The sequence below is a fragment of the Carya illinoinensis genome, chromosome 12 (assembly GCF_018687715.1).
Source record: "Carya illinoinensis cultivar Pawnee chromosome 12, C.illinoinensisPawnee_v1, whole genome shotgun sequence".
NCBI lineage: Eukaryota > Viridiplantae > Streptophyta > Magnoliopsida > Fagales > Juglandaceae > Carya > Carya illinoinensis.
Genome location: NC_056763.1, coordinates 13,539,368 through 13,553,430, shown reverse-complemented (window position 1 = coordinate 13,553,430; position 14,063 = coordinate 13,539,368). Strand labels below are relative to the sequence as shown.

At 41.1% G+C, this 14,063-nt stretch overlaps 1 protein-coding gene across 1 annotated transcript; it reads right to left on the bottom strand.

Annotated features, from left to right (window-relative positions):
* Positions 1-3,062: 3,062 nt before the first annotated feature.
* LOC122289265 lies at positions 3,063-7,000 on the bottom strand. Its single transcript, XM_043096248.1, has 4 exons — positions 6,588-7,000; positions 4,981-6,465; positions 4,069-4,824; positions 3,063-3,951 (listed from the first exon to the last, which is right to left on the bottom strand). The coding sequence occupies exons 1-4, from the start codon at positions 6,998-7,000 to the stop codon at positions 3,063-3,065; spliced, it is 3,543 nt and encodes a 1,180-aa protein (XP_042952182.1).
* Between the last annotated feature and the right edge of the window lie 7,063 nt (positions 7,001-14,063).

Here is a 14,063-nt window from a genome sequence, read left to right as displayed (position 1 = left end):
CCATTCGTCATACCACGGGTAATGACCGTGCATGTGACTTTGTAACCAGCGATGCCCAACTCTGCGCCCGGCGTGTACGTGACTAGGCAATATCCTCTTGCCCCCAACAGCAGAGGGGCCATGGAGTCGGTACGAGAACGTTACTGTCTCGTTCGAGCCCCAGCGACCTAGGGAACGTCACTCAGTTTTATACGCTCCCAAGTGATCAGAGAAACTCCACCAAGATAATGCCACATCTCGGTTTGGAGTCATGATACACACACACCCATATGTTATAGCCAGCACATACAAACCCAATTTCCAGTTCATACAACATGGCATAACACAGTATAGTTATATTATCAAGACAAATATTAATAAAGGTAAATATGTAGATGCATGTAGACAGCATATTGGATGACATGGCATAACACACATTAGACAATATACATCATCACAATAATCACAAGGTGAACAGTTTAACAAACCCAACTACATGTGTAATCCCATCCTCCATCCGGCCCATGGCCCAATTTTTGACAACAACTACAGTGATTATTCCCAACACTTCATCGGCCCAAGGCCCTTCTCAAGTCTCAACACAACCAAACTGCATATAGTGTTAGTGGTAAAAATGCATTTCTAAACCCAAGGATCACATCAGAAGATTGCTTACAACGCGGTCAAGTAAATCAGGAAGATCGAGCGTGCGTTGGTCTATGAGTCCCTCAATTAGACAAGCAAGCGCGTCGCTATGTGGATGAACACCCACAACATTAGTACGAAGTTAAAATTCAAATCAAAAATTAAATTAAACAACACAGGCAGATGGCTCACCAAGGAGTCGCCAAAAGTGGTGGCGCAGTGGCGAGGTTGAGTTACAACCCACGGGTTTGGTGGTTTGAGGGGTGTGGGATGACGGGGATCATGTTTTGGTGGCTCAGGGAGGGCTGAAAGGCCAAGGCGAGACAGTTGAGTATGGTTGGACACGACGACGCACTGCAAAACAGCCTTAAAAGGCTTCAAAACCTAGAATTAGAGAGGGGGAAGCAACTAAAGCTTGATTTGAAGGATAGAATGGCCAATCGAGTGATGCTTGGAGGGTGTGGAGGCTCGGCCTATTTATAGGCCGAGTTGGGTGTCTCCGCTAGCGCAGAAGGCATTGTGATTGGATAGAAGGGGCGGTGCAGGGTTTGCAAGGGACCACCAAGTGGCACTCCATTACAGGCCACAAGCAGTGGCGAGCTCCCACGGCAAGGAAGCTCTCGTTTGTAGAAAAGGGTTGAGCAAAAAGTAGAGGAAAGGCTCACAGGTTGGGGTGGTAGGCAGTCGAGCAAATCGGTGGAGATGGCCTGGCAGATAGGACGCATGGAGGTGGCTCAATGGAGGAGGTGGGTGGCGATGCAGGGGTTGGGGCATGGAGGAAGAGGAAGAAAGAAAAATGAAAGAAAAAAGAAAGAGGGAAAGAGAAGTGAGGTGTGGCGCAACAGATGGGGAGGGAAGAAAAAGATGAAACCCTAAGGGTTTCTACCAAAACGACGCCATTTTCAGCCTTAGGTGCTAGGCTCTCCTCACTCACATAGGCTCGGCCCTCACAAGAACTTAGTAATAAAGAAATAAAATAGTAAAACCCAATAATAAAAATAATTTGAAATAAGGAGCCAATAAATAAGAGCTAATAAATTAACAAATAATAAAAAGCACAAAAATAGCACATTATAAAGTCTAATTTATGTATCTATTTCTCTCACATTAGTTTTAAGAAATTTGATCTTCAGCCCTACTGAACACGATGAAGATAATAAGTTGGGACTCTTGTGGGCTTGGAAACCCACGAGGAGTTCAAGTTTTTTGGGATTTGATTTGGAGATAAGATCCCAATGTGGTTGTTCTGAAGGAAACCAAATGTCACACCCATTATATGTCTATGTTGAAGTTTTATCTGGAATTTTCAGGTTGTTTTATAAAGAATTGGAGACGATGTTTGCTCAGTTTTGATGGAACCAATGTGGTATAGAGAAAACGATGCATTGGGTGGGTTGAAATACATTGTGTCCCTCTAAATTTCAAGGTGGTATGGGTTGTAATAATTTGAAAATTTTTAATCTATCATCGTTAGCAAAACAAAGATGGAGGCTTATGCATGATTTTCATTCATTTTTTTTCCTGAGTTTTTAAGGCGAAGTATTTTCCTCACTCTTCATTTTTAAAGGCAACTTTGGGCAACAATCCATCCTATGTTTGGCAAAGTATTTTTGCTACCAAGAATATTCTTTATCATAGGTGTATTTGGAAAGTTGGGTGAGGTGATTCTATCAATATTTGGGATGACAAATGGCTCAAAACAAATTTGGCCTCTTATTTTCCAGTTGCTGGTCAGAATTTACAAGAAGTTTCCACTATTAGTGCATGATTGTTTAATAGTGATTCATGTACATGGAATGAGGTCCTAATTCATATTGTTTTAGCGATATATCTAATTCTTTGATTAGTAATGAGTACCGCAAAAAAGATAAGCAAGTACAGCTAGATACATCGAGTAATGCATTAACAGCAAGAGGGAAATCACGATCAAAGTATCCAGCAAAGAAGAAAGGTTTTCAATAGAATACTCGGGCCACATCATGTGTTTCATCAGTCGAGAGAAAACTTATGAAGATGAGTGTTCTTTGTGTCACAACAAAGGACACTAGAATAAGGATTGTCCCAAACTGAAAGGACAACATAAGAATCAACCTATCACAGTCAATGTCGCCAACAAAGATGAAGATCCAGACATTGCCTTGTCAAGTTCATCATTTATTTGTCATTTCGATTAATGGATTATAGATTCCGGAAATACCTATCAGTCCCAATCGAGACTGGTTTACTAACTTCACAAAGATTGATCGTGAAGCAGTACTTATGGGCAACGAGAATGCCTTTTTTTTTTTTTCAAAAGAGGATGGGCCACATGTCCAAGAGTAACCCCACCCTAAATTTATACAAAAGACCCTCACGTATGGCGGAGGAAAACCGTGGAACAAAATAGACACTTGGGGGGCTACAAGAAACACCCAAAACCCAAGTGTAAAACAGATATATTAAGCTAAAGCCAAAACCAACAACAAACAGCCACATCCCAGCATGTGGAAAAGGCCAAAATAAGAACCGGGTTTTACTTTCTGAGGGCAAACAGACCCATTTTGTCCACTTTTGTCCACTTCAAGGTACCATATGCTACATCTCCCTCCTCTCAACCAATTTGCAACTAACAAGGAGTCCACTTCGATCTCTACTTTCTCAAGTGCTAAGTCCTTACAATATTTTAGCCCATGATATAAAGCTCGTAGTTCGGCTTCATTATTGGTCCCAACCTCCATCTCTTTTGCGTAGGCCAACATTATACGACCCTTATCATCACTAATTAGGCCACCAGCGCCCATCTGACCCTGGTTGCCTAAATAGCTCCCATCCACATTAAGTTTAGCCCACCCCACACTTGGCTTGTTCCATTTCACCAAACAAGGTGACGGACTAAGTCCCACTTTCATCGGGATACCAAGGTTTTGTAAGACTTTGTCATCCCCATCATTAAACTTTTTGCTAGTGCGTAATCTTAAACCAACCCAAGCTAAGGCAGCTTTTATAGTCCCCCACAATCGATCTCCATTTTGCGTCTTCCTTTCCATACGAGCTTTACATCTCCAAACCCAAAGAGACCAGGTTATAATACTAGGAACAATGCCAAGAAGCGTACCTTTTTGGGTTGAATGGGATGCTTTGCGAAACCATAGTTCCATATTTTCCTTCCACTGTCTCCTATGGGCATACGGCATGCCCATAAGAATAAAAGCGCGTCTCCATATGTACGAAGCAGTCTTCCCTATAGCAAGGACATGGTCTTGATCTTCTATACACCCATGCTCACAACACTCGTATCTAGAAGCTAGGGGAATTCCCAAGTTTCGAAAGCGATCATCAACACTAAGGCTATGATTCAAAGCCTTCCAAATTATAACCGAATACTTCTTGGGGAGGGCGGGGTGCCATATCCAGTTGGCTCATTCAGATTTTGGTGCGTGAACACGAATACACTCCCAAGCCGACTTAGATGAGAAAACTCCATTCAAGGCCGGTTTCCAAATTAGCACATCAGTGCCTTCTTTGTGTGCCCCTAGGCTATTTAGAATTTCTTCTGCTTTTGTTTCCCCCACCAAGTTTATTAGCAAATCCACATCCCAACCATTCTGAATTCTGCACTCCCTTACCTTTAAAGATGGTTGTGCACTCATCTCGCAAGACTCCACCAAAGGGCCAGACTTTAACCAGGGATCCCGCCAAAAGGAAACTTGTCCTTCCTTAATCCCCCACCAAGCATTATTAAGAATATTCGGAACCATAGTCATTATACATTTCCAAAGAGGTGATCCTTTAGTGTTATCAACTAAAGTCACATGCTCTCCCTTACAGTATTTTTTCCTGAAAAAATTTGCCCATAGAGAGTCACGAGACAACAGGTTCCAAGCAAGCTTCATGAATAGGGAAGACTGAACTTCTTCAAATTTTCTTAGTCCCAGCCCCCCTTCCTTGGTCGGCATACACACCTTTTGCCAAGCCACCCATTTACGCTTCTGTTTGCCATTTGAGGTACCCCAGAAAAAATTGCTCATAATCCTGTTTAGCAAGGAGACCACTTTCTTGGGAGCATGTAACACTGAGAGTAGGTGAACCGGGATGCTTGATACCATATGGCGTAGTAAAAGGAGACGAGCACCAGCTGATAGAATCCTATTTTGCCACCCCTCTAGACGATCACGGATACGGTTTAGTAAATCCTCAAAATAAGACACCTTTATCCTTCCACTAAAGAGAGGAACACCCAGATATTTAACCGGAAATAGGCCTTCTGAGAAGAAGGTCAACTGAAGAAGATTTCTTTTTCGGGCCGAGTTGACATATTTGGGGAAAAAAATGGATGACTTCTCCTTACTAACCACTTGACCCGATCAGCTTTCATACAAGGCAAATACATCAGAAATGGCTTGCAAGAAGGCTCTACCCCCTTTTGCAAAGACCACAATATCATCAACATAAAATAAATGGGAGACTAGGGGTGTGCCCCGAGGGTGGGAGTAAGGTGCAATTTTCTCCATCTCAAAATTATGTTTTAGCAAGCGAGATAGGATTTCTTGAACTAGAATGAACAAGTAAGGGGACAAAGGGTCACCTTGGCGCAGTCCACGACCACTGGGGAAGAAACCTTTAGCAGACTCATTCATAACCACTGAGAACCATGGAGTCGAAATATATTGTCTGATTAATTCACAGAACCGGGTAGAGAAGCCAAAAGATGTCATAACATGTAGTAAGAAATCCCAGTCAAGACTATCGTACGCTTTGGCTATGTCCACTTTGATGAGTACATTTCCCCCACGGACCTTTCTGTTTATCATGTGAATCATTTCTTGGGCCAAAGTGATATTTTCAAAGATGCTTCTCCCTGGCAAGAAGGCCTCTTGTTCAGGAGATATAATTCTGTTTAGGATAGGGGAAATCCGTCGCACCAGAATTTTTGCAAATACCTTGTAAATGACCGAACACAAACTTATGGGTTGAAACTTATCAAAAGCTGTGGGTTGTTGCATTTTCGGAATGAGAGCGATGTACGAAGCTGAGTAGAATCTTGGCATTGGGACCCCACTGTACATGTCTCTGACTGCTGCCACCACATCAGCTTCAACCAAATCCCAGCACACTCTATAGAATCCTGAGCCAAACCCATCAGGGCCAGGACTACTATCTACGGGGATGGAAAACATAGCCTCTTTTACCTCTTGGATCGAAGTGAGCTTTAGGAGGCTATCATTCTCCTCCTCTAGAATAGTGGTCTGAACATAGGCCGACAAATTTGGGAGATCTTTATGAGGTCTCGCTTGAAGAAATGAGCTAAAGAAGTCCACCGCACCTAAATGAATGGATTCCGAGGTGGTCAAATGTGAACCATCTCGAAGTCTCATTTCCTGAACCACAGGCTTGGATCGTGCGACATAGGTCCTGAAGAATTGTGCCGATGCCTCCCCTTTTTCTGTCCAGTTAAGCTTTGCCTGTTGGTTTAGTCTGATCTCTTCTCTCTGAAGCCATGTACCAAGATTTTCTTTAGCAACTAACAAATCTGATTCAATAGATTTCGAGAAACCAATCTGAAGTTGGTTTTCTAAATCCTCAATCTGCTTCTCTAGATTCTGTATGTTGGTTTCAGTGTGCCTGAAAACCCGCCAGTTCCATTCCTTTAAAATCCCTTTCATTTTCTTCAATTTGGTAGTCAAACTGAAAATACCCCTGGGCACAATTGGGTCGTTCCATGCATTTTTTACCACATCTTTGAAGTTCTCATGAGAAGCCCACATTTGTTGGAACTTAAAGGGGGTGGGACCATACCGAGTATGAGGGGATTTTAGAACAAAAGACATTGGGGCGTGGTCAGATGTCGTGCGAGATAAATACCTGCAAAAGCATCTGGTAAGGAGTTGGCAGCCAGTGAGTTCAGCATACATCTGTCAATCTTCGACCAGCTTCTAGAGAGACCCCTCTGGCCATTGCACTAAGAGAATTTACTTCCTACTGACTTCATTTCCATGAGTCCACAATTATCAATAAACTCATTAAAATCATCCATAGCAATCCTCAAACGAGGTCTCCCGCCTCTTCTCTCCTCCTCCCTACGAATAATGTTAAAATCTCCAAGGCATAGCCAAGGAGTGTCTTGCACGGCATCCAGTTGTAACGACCTCCAGAGTTCTCGCCTTTCCAAATAACTGCATCTGGCATAAACTACTGATATGAAATAACGTTGAGAATTTATAACCAATGAAATGGTGATGTGTTGGGAGCTAAAATTAGTGACTGTGATATGTAAGCCACCTCCCCAAAGCACCCAAAGTTTCCCACCAGCACACTGATTGGAGAAACTGTGTTCGAACTTCAGTCTATATTTCAACATTTCCAACCTGTTCTCATATGCAAAAGGTTCAGCAAGCATAATTAAATTTAATTTCAACTTTCTAACCAACTTACCCAATCTTATCCGGGATGATTTGAGGCCCCGGATATTCCAATATAATGGGCTACAATTCATAAATCCAAGCATACGGGCTTGCGAGGCACCCGAGTTGAGCTTCTGAGTTTTTTCCTACCCTTTCCTTGAGATTTCTCCTTTTTTTCGTCACTGTCCGATGGATATTGTTTATTTTTACTCAAGTGTTCCGCAAGTTCATTTTTTGGTTCTGAGTAACTTTCTTTGGCCCTACCGTCTTGTGTATTTCTGGAATTATATTGGTCCCCTTGTCCAGTATCTTGCGACTCTTGAACAAACATTTCTTCTGGCCTAGTCTCCGGCACCATTTCCACACTTATTTCATCACTACCCACAATGGCATCCCCGTCTAAGCGTAGGAGCAGATTTGCAGTCTGTTCCCCTATCGGTGATAGTTCCGGAGTTTCACGAGAATTGCCTTGAGCTTCTGTTACTTGATTTTCTGTATTTCCCATTACGGCTTCCTGTTCCCTTTCATACGACCACAGTTCCACTGTATTTACCTCCCTGTTTGCATGATCTTGCACCTCTTCTCTTTCCGTCAAAGGCCCTTCTGTTATTGGTTTATTCCCTGTAGTTGAGTCCGTCCCCACTCTCGGAAATTCAGTCTCTATCTCTTGGGTTGGTTCGGCAATCATTGGTTCAGTATTTCGGCAATTCGACAACTCAATAATTACTGGGTTATAATTCTCACCATTTTCCCCGTTAGCTACCTCCCCCATTTCCGTTCGGCAGTTCGGCAACTCAGTAATAACTGGTTCATTATTCTCATCATTTTCCCCGTTAGCTACTTCCCTCATTTCCGACCACACCACTAATTCATTAGCCTCTCTTTCGGCCTCTACATCTTCAGCCTGTTTATTTGGTTTTTCCTTTTCCATTTCCATCAGACAAGTTCTTGCTTCCATTTTTAAACTCACGGTATTATCTACCTTTAAACCACTCGGACCAGCACCCCCAGTTTCAACCATTTTCAGCTATTGTAAAGGCTCTGTTTCTTTACCTTCTTCTTCTCCATTTGTTAAGTTCTGAAGCTGACAAGTTTTTTTATTTTCCTCCCTTTCTCTCCCCTTTTTAACTCCAGTGTTCTTGGCCCCCTCTTTCCGTTTACACTTCTGGAGATTATGGCCTTGAACTCTGCATTTAGAGCAATAGGCAGGGAGTGTTTCACACTCTATCTTCACGTACAAGCTGGAACTATGGTTGGGCGTACCAATCCAGATTCCTCGAACTGGTTCTACGGCAGCGTCCATCTCCAAGCAAACTCTCACTCCGTCCGTCTTGGTGGCGCATCTTGTGGCATTGTCACGGCGTAGGAAACGCCCAAAAGGGGAAGTAATATTTTTCAAAATGGATTCATGGTAAAAGTTAGGAGGCAAACCTGGAAGGAAAACCCACACTGGAACTAGGGATGGTTCGGCCTCCTCATCAAAGTCTGGATGCTAGTGGAAGCCCCGGTAAGGAACTCCATCTACGTCGGTTGCTTCCCTCGATAACGCCTTGACAAAATCTGGTTCATTGGAGAACCGAATGAACACGTTTCTGGCTCTTCTCATTGCCGAAATCACAGGTTGAAACTCTAAGCCCCATCGACTCCGAATAAAGGCACGTATAACATCTAGAGATGGCCTTTGCTTGAGAAACTTCAAAACCATGGAGTATTTGAAAGGGACAGCAAACCTCTCAATTTCTTCTTTAGAGAAAATCACACAAACTTCTCCATCTATCACCTTGGCCGGACGAAAAGGGATTTCGACCTCCGGTAAGGGCTGAGGGGATTGAGCCACCATGTCTGCGAAGTTTCGCTGCCGCCCAACGTTCGCCGTTGGCCCAGGGCCCCCAGCAGCAGCCATGCGGCGCTACTCTGTTTTGAACCCTAGCAGAGCATAAAGATGGAAAGAGGGCAAAATCGTCCAGCGCTTGTTGAGTACATAAAGTACCTTCGGCTGACTATAGGTTCATGAAAAGGCCTTTGATTTTGGAATATTACTAGGGCAACGAGAATGCCTGTAAGACTCAGGAAATAGGGAGCATTCGATGGAAACTACACAATGGAATTGTCAAGACTCTGACAGAAATTCAGTACATTCCGGTCTTGAGGAAGAATCTCATCTCACTTGGATCTCTGGATTCAAATGGATTCAAAATCACTATTGAAGACGGAATTCTCAAAGTAGTAATGGGAGTTCAGGTGGCTATGAAGAGTTTGAGGCAAGGAAATATGTACTTATTGCAATGAAGTACTATTGATGAAAGAGCTTCCACAAGCTGTGAGAAGGTAGATGAGATTGATGCTAACACGCTAGTCTTTGGCATATGCGTATAGGACATGCCAGAGAAAAAGTTTTACAAACACTGGTAAAGCATGGCTTACTCAAAGGTGCCAAGATTGGCAAATTGTCATTTTGTGAGCACTATGTAATGGGGAAGCAAACGAAACGAGAATCAAGTTTGGAACCGCTGTATACAATACATAGGGATATTTGACTATGTACATTCTGATGTTTGGGGACCTACCAAAATTGTATCTTTGGAAGGTAAGATTGGTTTGTAACTTTTGTAGATGATTATTCTCATAGTGTGTGGTTGTATACGATGAAGCATAAAATTGAAGTGCTGAATATCTTTCTTGTTTGGAAGAAAATGATTGAGATTCAGACTGGCAAAAAAAATCAAGCGACTCAAATCAGATAGTGGAGGAGAGTACACGCTAGACCCCTTTATAGAAGCATGCCGAAGAGATGAAATTGTCAGACACTTCATGATACGAAGAACACCACAGCAGAACGAATGAACCATATTTTGTTAGAGAAAATACGATGTATGTTCTTGGATGCTAGATTCAGTAAATAATTTTGAGTTGAAGCTGTGACATATGCCTGCCACCTCATCAACCAATTACCCGCAGCTACCAATGGCAGGAAAACACCCATTAAAATGTGGAAAGGTACACATGCTACTGATTATAACTCTTTACACATTTTTGGATGTCCTGCTTACTATCATGCTAAAGAAAGTAAGCTTGATCCTAGAGCCAAGAAAGCAAAATTCTTAGGCTTTAATACTAGTGTAAAAGGGTATAGACTCTGGTACATAGAGTCTAAAAATGTTATCATCAGTAGAGATGTAACATTCAACAAGTTTGAGATGCATAAGTCACATAAGCATAAAGATTCTAATGAAGGTAGCCATCATGGCGAAACACTCGGTGATTCGCAAAAGGAGGAGTTTACTACTTCAAAGGATTCAAGAGACACAGATGAAGAGCATGGACAATATGAGATTGATAGTCCAGTTACAGTACCTTCAAGTCAACCTGAATCAATAGCAATAAACAGGTCAAGATGAGAGACACGTGTACCAACATATTATGCGGACTTTGTAACATATGCATTACCAGCTGAAGGGAGTGAGATCCCAACCACTTATAGAAAATCCATACAGTCCAATGAATAAGCTGAATGGGCAAAAACAATGAATGAGAAGATGCAATCTCTTCACCAAAACCAGACTTGGGAGCTTGTGTCGCTTCCACAAGGAAATAAGTCAATTGGCTATAAGTGGGTTTTCAATCAGAAAGATTATCAACCTGGTAAAAATGGAGTATGATACAAAGAAAAATTGGTTGCCAAGGGCTACGCTCCGACAAAGGGAATTAACTATAATGAAGTATTCTCTCCTGTTGTGAAGCATTCATCCATTTAGATATTACTAGCTTTGGTTGTACAAAATGATCTTGAGTTAGCACAACTTGACGTAAAAAAGCCTTCCTACATAGTGATCTAAAAGAGGAGTCTGTCTTAACCAAAAGGTTTTAAAGAAGCTAGAAAAGAAAAATGGGTTTGCAGTCTGAAGAAGTCTCTCTATGAGTTGAAGCAGTCACCTCATCAATGGTACAAGTGTTTCGACTGCTTTATGATAGACCTGAAATACACTCGTTGCCAATATGATCACTGTGTGTATTTTAGAAAACTTGCAGATGGATCTTTTGTATATTTACTTTTATATGTAGATGATATGCTGATTGCATGTAAAAGCAAGGTGGAGACAAATCATTTAAAAGCTCAGCCAAGTCATGAGTTTGAAATGAAAGATCTAGGAGAAGCAGGAGGAATATTGGGCATGAAGATCAACAGAGACAGGGTGAAATGTACAGTTCACCTTACTCAGAAGCAGTATCTGAAGAGAGTACTACAACGCTTCAATATGAACTCAAAGACGAAGCTCGTGAGCACTCCAATGGCCTTATATTTCAAGCTTAGTGCATTGCAGTCTCCAAAAAATGATGAAGAGTGGGACTATATGAAAAATATCCCGTATGCAAGTATTGTAACAAGCCTAATGTATGTCATGGTGTATACATGACCTGATATCTCCTAGGCCGTCAGCTTAGTCAGCCGATATATGCATAAACCTAGAAAGACACACTGGCATGCGCTAAATGGATTCTACGGTATATTCTAGGGACCATATATCTTGGTTTAAATTTCAAGAAAAGTGAAAATAGTCTAGTAATGAGATATGTTAACTCAGACTATGTAGGTGGTCTTGATAAACGTCAATTGACAACTAGATATGTGTTCACTATAGTTGGAGGATCAGTTAGTTGGCGATCAAATTCGCAATCTATAATTGCACTATCATCCATGGAGGCTGAATACATGATTGTAACAGAAGCCATGAAAGAAGCCATTTGATTACAGGGACTAGTAACAGATTTGGGCTTTAAGCAACAAGAGGTTATCATTTACTGTAACAATCAAAGTGTAATTCATTTGGCCAAGAATCAAGTGTATCACTCTCGAATAAAACACATAGATGTCCGATTTCACTTTATACGTGAGATATTAGAATAAAGGAACATTCTACGTCAAAACATTGGCATTTAAGACAATCCAGCAGATATGTTGACAGAAGTCGTCACAGGGATCAAGTTCCAACACTACTTAGACTTTATCAATATCATACACTGCTTAGCACCTTCGGGTGTATTGGCGCCTTAGGGCATATTTGATAGCGGAAGTCTCTTATGTCAAATCTAATGAGCATTCCGAGGAAAAGATGCAATCATTTGAATGATGCAACAGTTTGTAAACAGCCTAGTATGGCACACTTGAGTGGAGGGGGTGATTATTGAAAACCACCTAAGTGTGAAACCAAGAAGTCCAAAGACTGCTCTACACCGTCCTATATAGTTGCAGATTGAACATAGCTGCTGCAAGTCACCATTTGTCATTAATTTGTGGTTGATATTTAGTAGAACTTTTCATAAAAGAAGAGCTCTAATGTGTAAACTTTGTGTGTGCAAAAACAGATGAGAGAAGAGAGTTTATACTGAGCGTTTGTAAACTTGTACAAACATAATGGATTTTACTCCAGTGGACATAGGCAAGTTGTCAAACCACTTAAATATTGTCTCTATCTTTTCTGTGTGTGTTCTGGGCGGTTTTGAGTTCAACAAAACTGTCATTGAGGTTGAATGTGGTTTTACACCTGTGAACAGGAGGTTGACACATGTTCACACCTTGCAATATAGGATTTTTGCTTATTTTAAAAAGGCTCTACAAAGTAGCCGTGTTTGGCTATAAAAGATTTTGAAAATGTTTGTAAAAGGTAAATAGAATTTAGAAAAGATGTTTGATTATAGTACTCTTTTGGTAATAGTTTTTGTTGTGATTCGGGATTTGAATGCAAGAGATGATTGGGGGGAAATTATGGGTTTGTCATTGGTGCCTTGTGAGAAGGAATATTTAGTGTCGAGAGTGCAGCTAAGAGCTGTGTTTGGGGAAAATGTTGTTCCCCTTGTATCTCTTCCTTTTCTATGAACAATATAGCAGGGGGATTGGGTTTTGTATAAAGTTAACAAAATTCAACAATGTGTGGGGATTTCATATGATAGATGTGATGACCAATTTACAGCACTACTCACTGCGATTGAGGTAGGCCACTCATTTGAAACCAAATCAAGATTTAAGAAAAGCAGGGAGTTTAAGCATCTTTCTTGAGCAATCAACTATGATGCTAAAGGAGGTAATTCAAGTCGAGGGAAGACTAAAGAAATGGCATTATAAAGCTATCCACGTAGAGGGAGTTGCGGATGGAGTAGTAGTCTTAAAAGAAACAAGGGGTTGGGGTTGGGGAGATGTGTTATGTTCCCGTTCGGGCTTGGTGTATTTTGGATATATTTCTAATTTTCATGGCTTATTGGTCATTAGGGACTCTCTAGTATGGGTTATGTGTTTTTTGTATACACCCAATATACTTAGTTGCTCCTATCGATATTAATATATATAATATTTTTACTTATAATAAAAAATATATATATATATATATATATATATATTTGCTGTGATATTTGTAGTAATTTCCTTGAGATTTGAAAATGTTTGGTCTTTTTTTTCTTTTTGGATTATTTCTTCGGAAACTTCCACTACACGTATATGCTGTTTCACCAATTCCTCGAATATTTCTCTTCAAACCTTAGCCAATTTCTTTCCCCTCAACTTTTGTCATTGATCTTCCTGCTCCTACATGCAATTTATCACAAGCCATTTAATTTCAAATATGCTGCCACGCTTGTCCTCTCTGATTATTCATTCCACTTACGCATTGTCATTCATCAAACTCAATCCATAAACAATACCTATATTTTTTTTCTCCCAAGTCCTATCATACCTAACGCTTCAATTCCGTCTCCCATCCCTACATCCCCTCCTATACATAACGCCTTGGCAATAAAGTGGCTTTTAAGCCACTTGATTGGTACAGTATGGCTGGCATTTAAGCTCATAGGCACCACTCCCTCTTAACATTTTCTGCTCCTATAGCCATTCTAGTTTGAATACTGGAACCAAAAATCTCAGGAACAAAATTCGAAACTTTGATTTAAAGGCAAGGAATTGTAGATGTTCTATGAATTAGACTAGATGTTTGCCAATTTTTAACAGGGAATATAATCTTCCCAACGATTAGGCTGAATTAAGACCATAAAAAATAAAGAATACGAAAA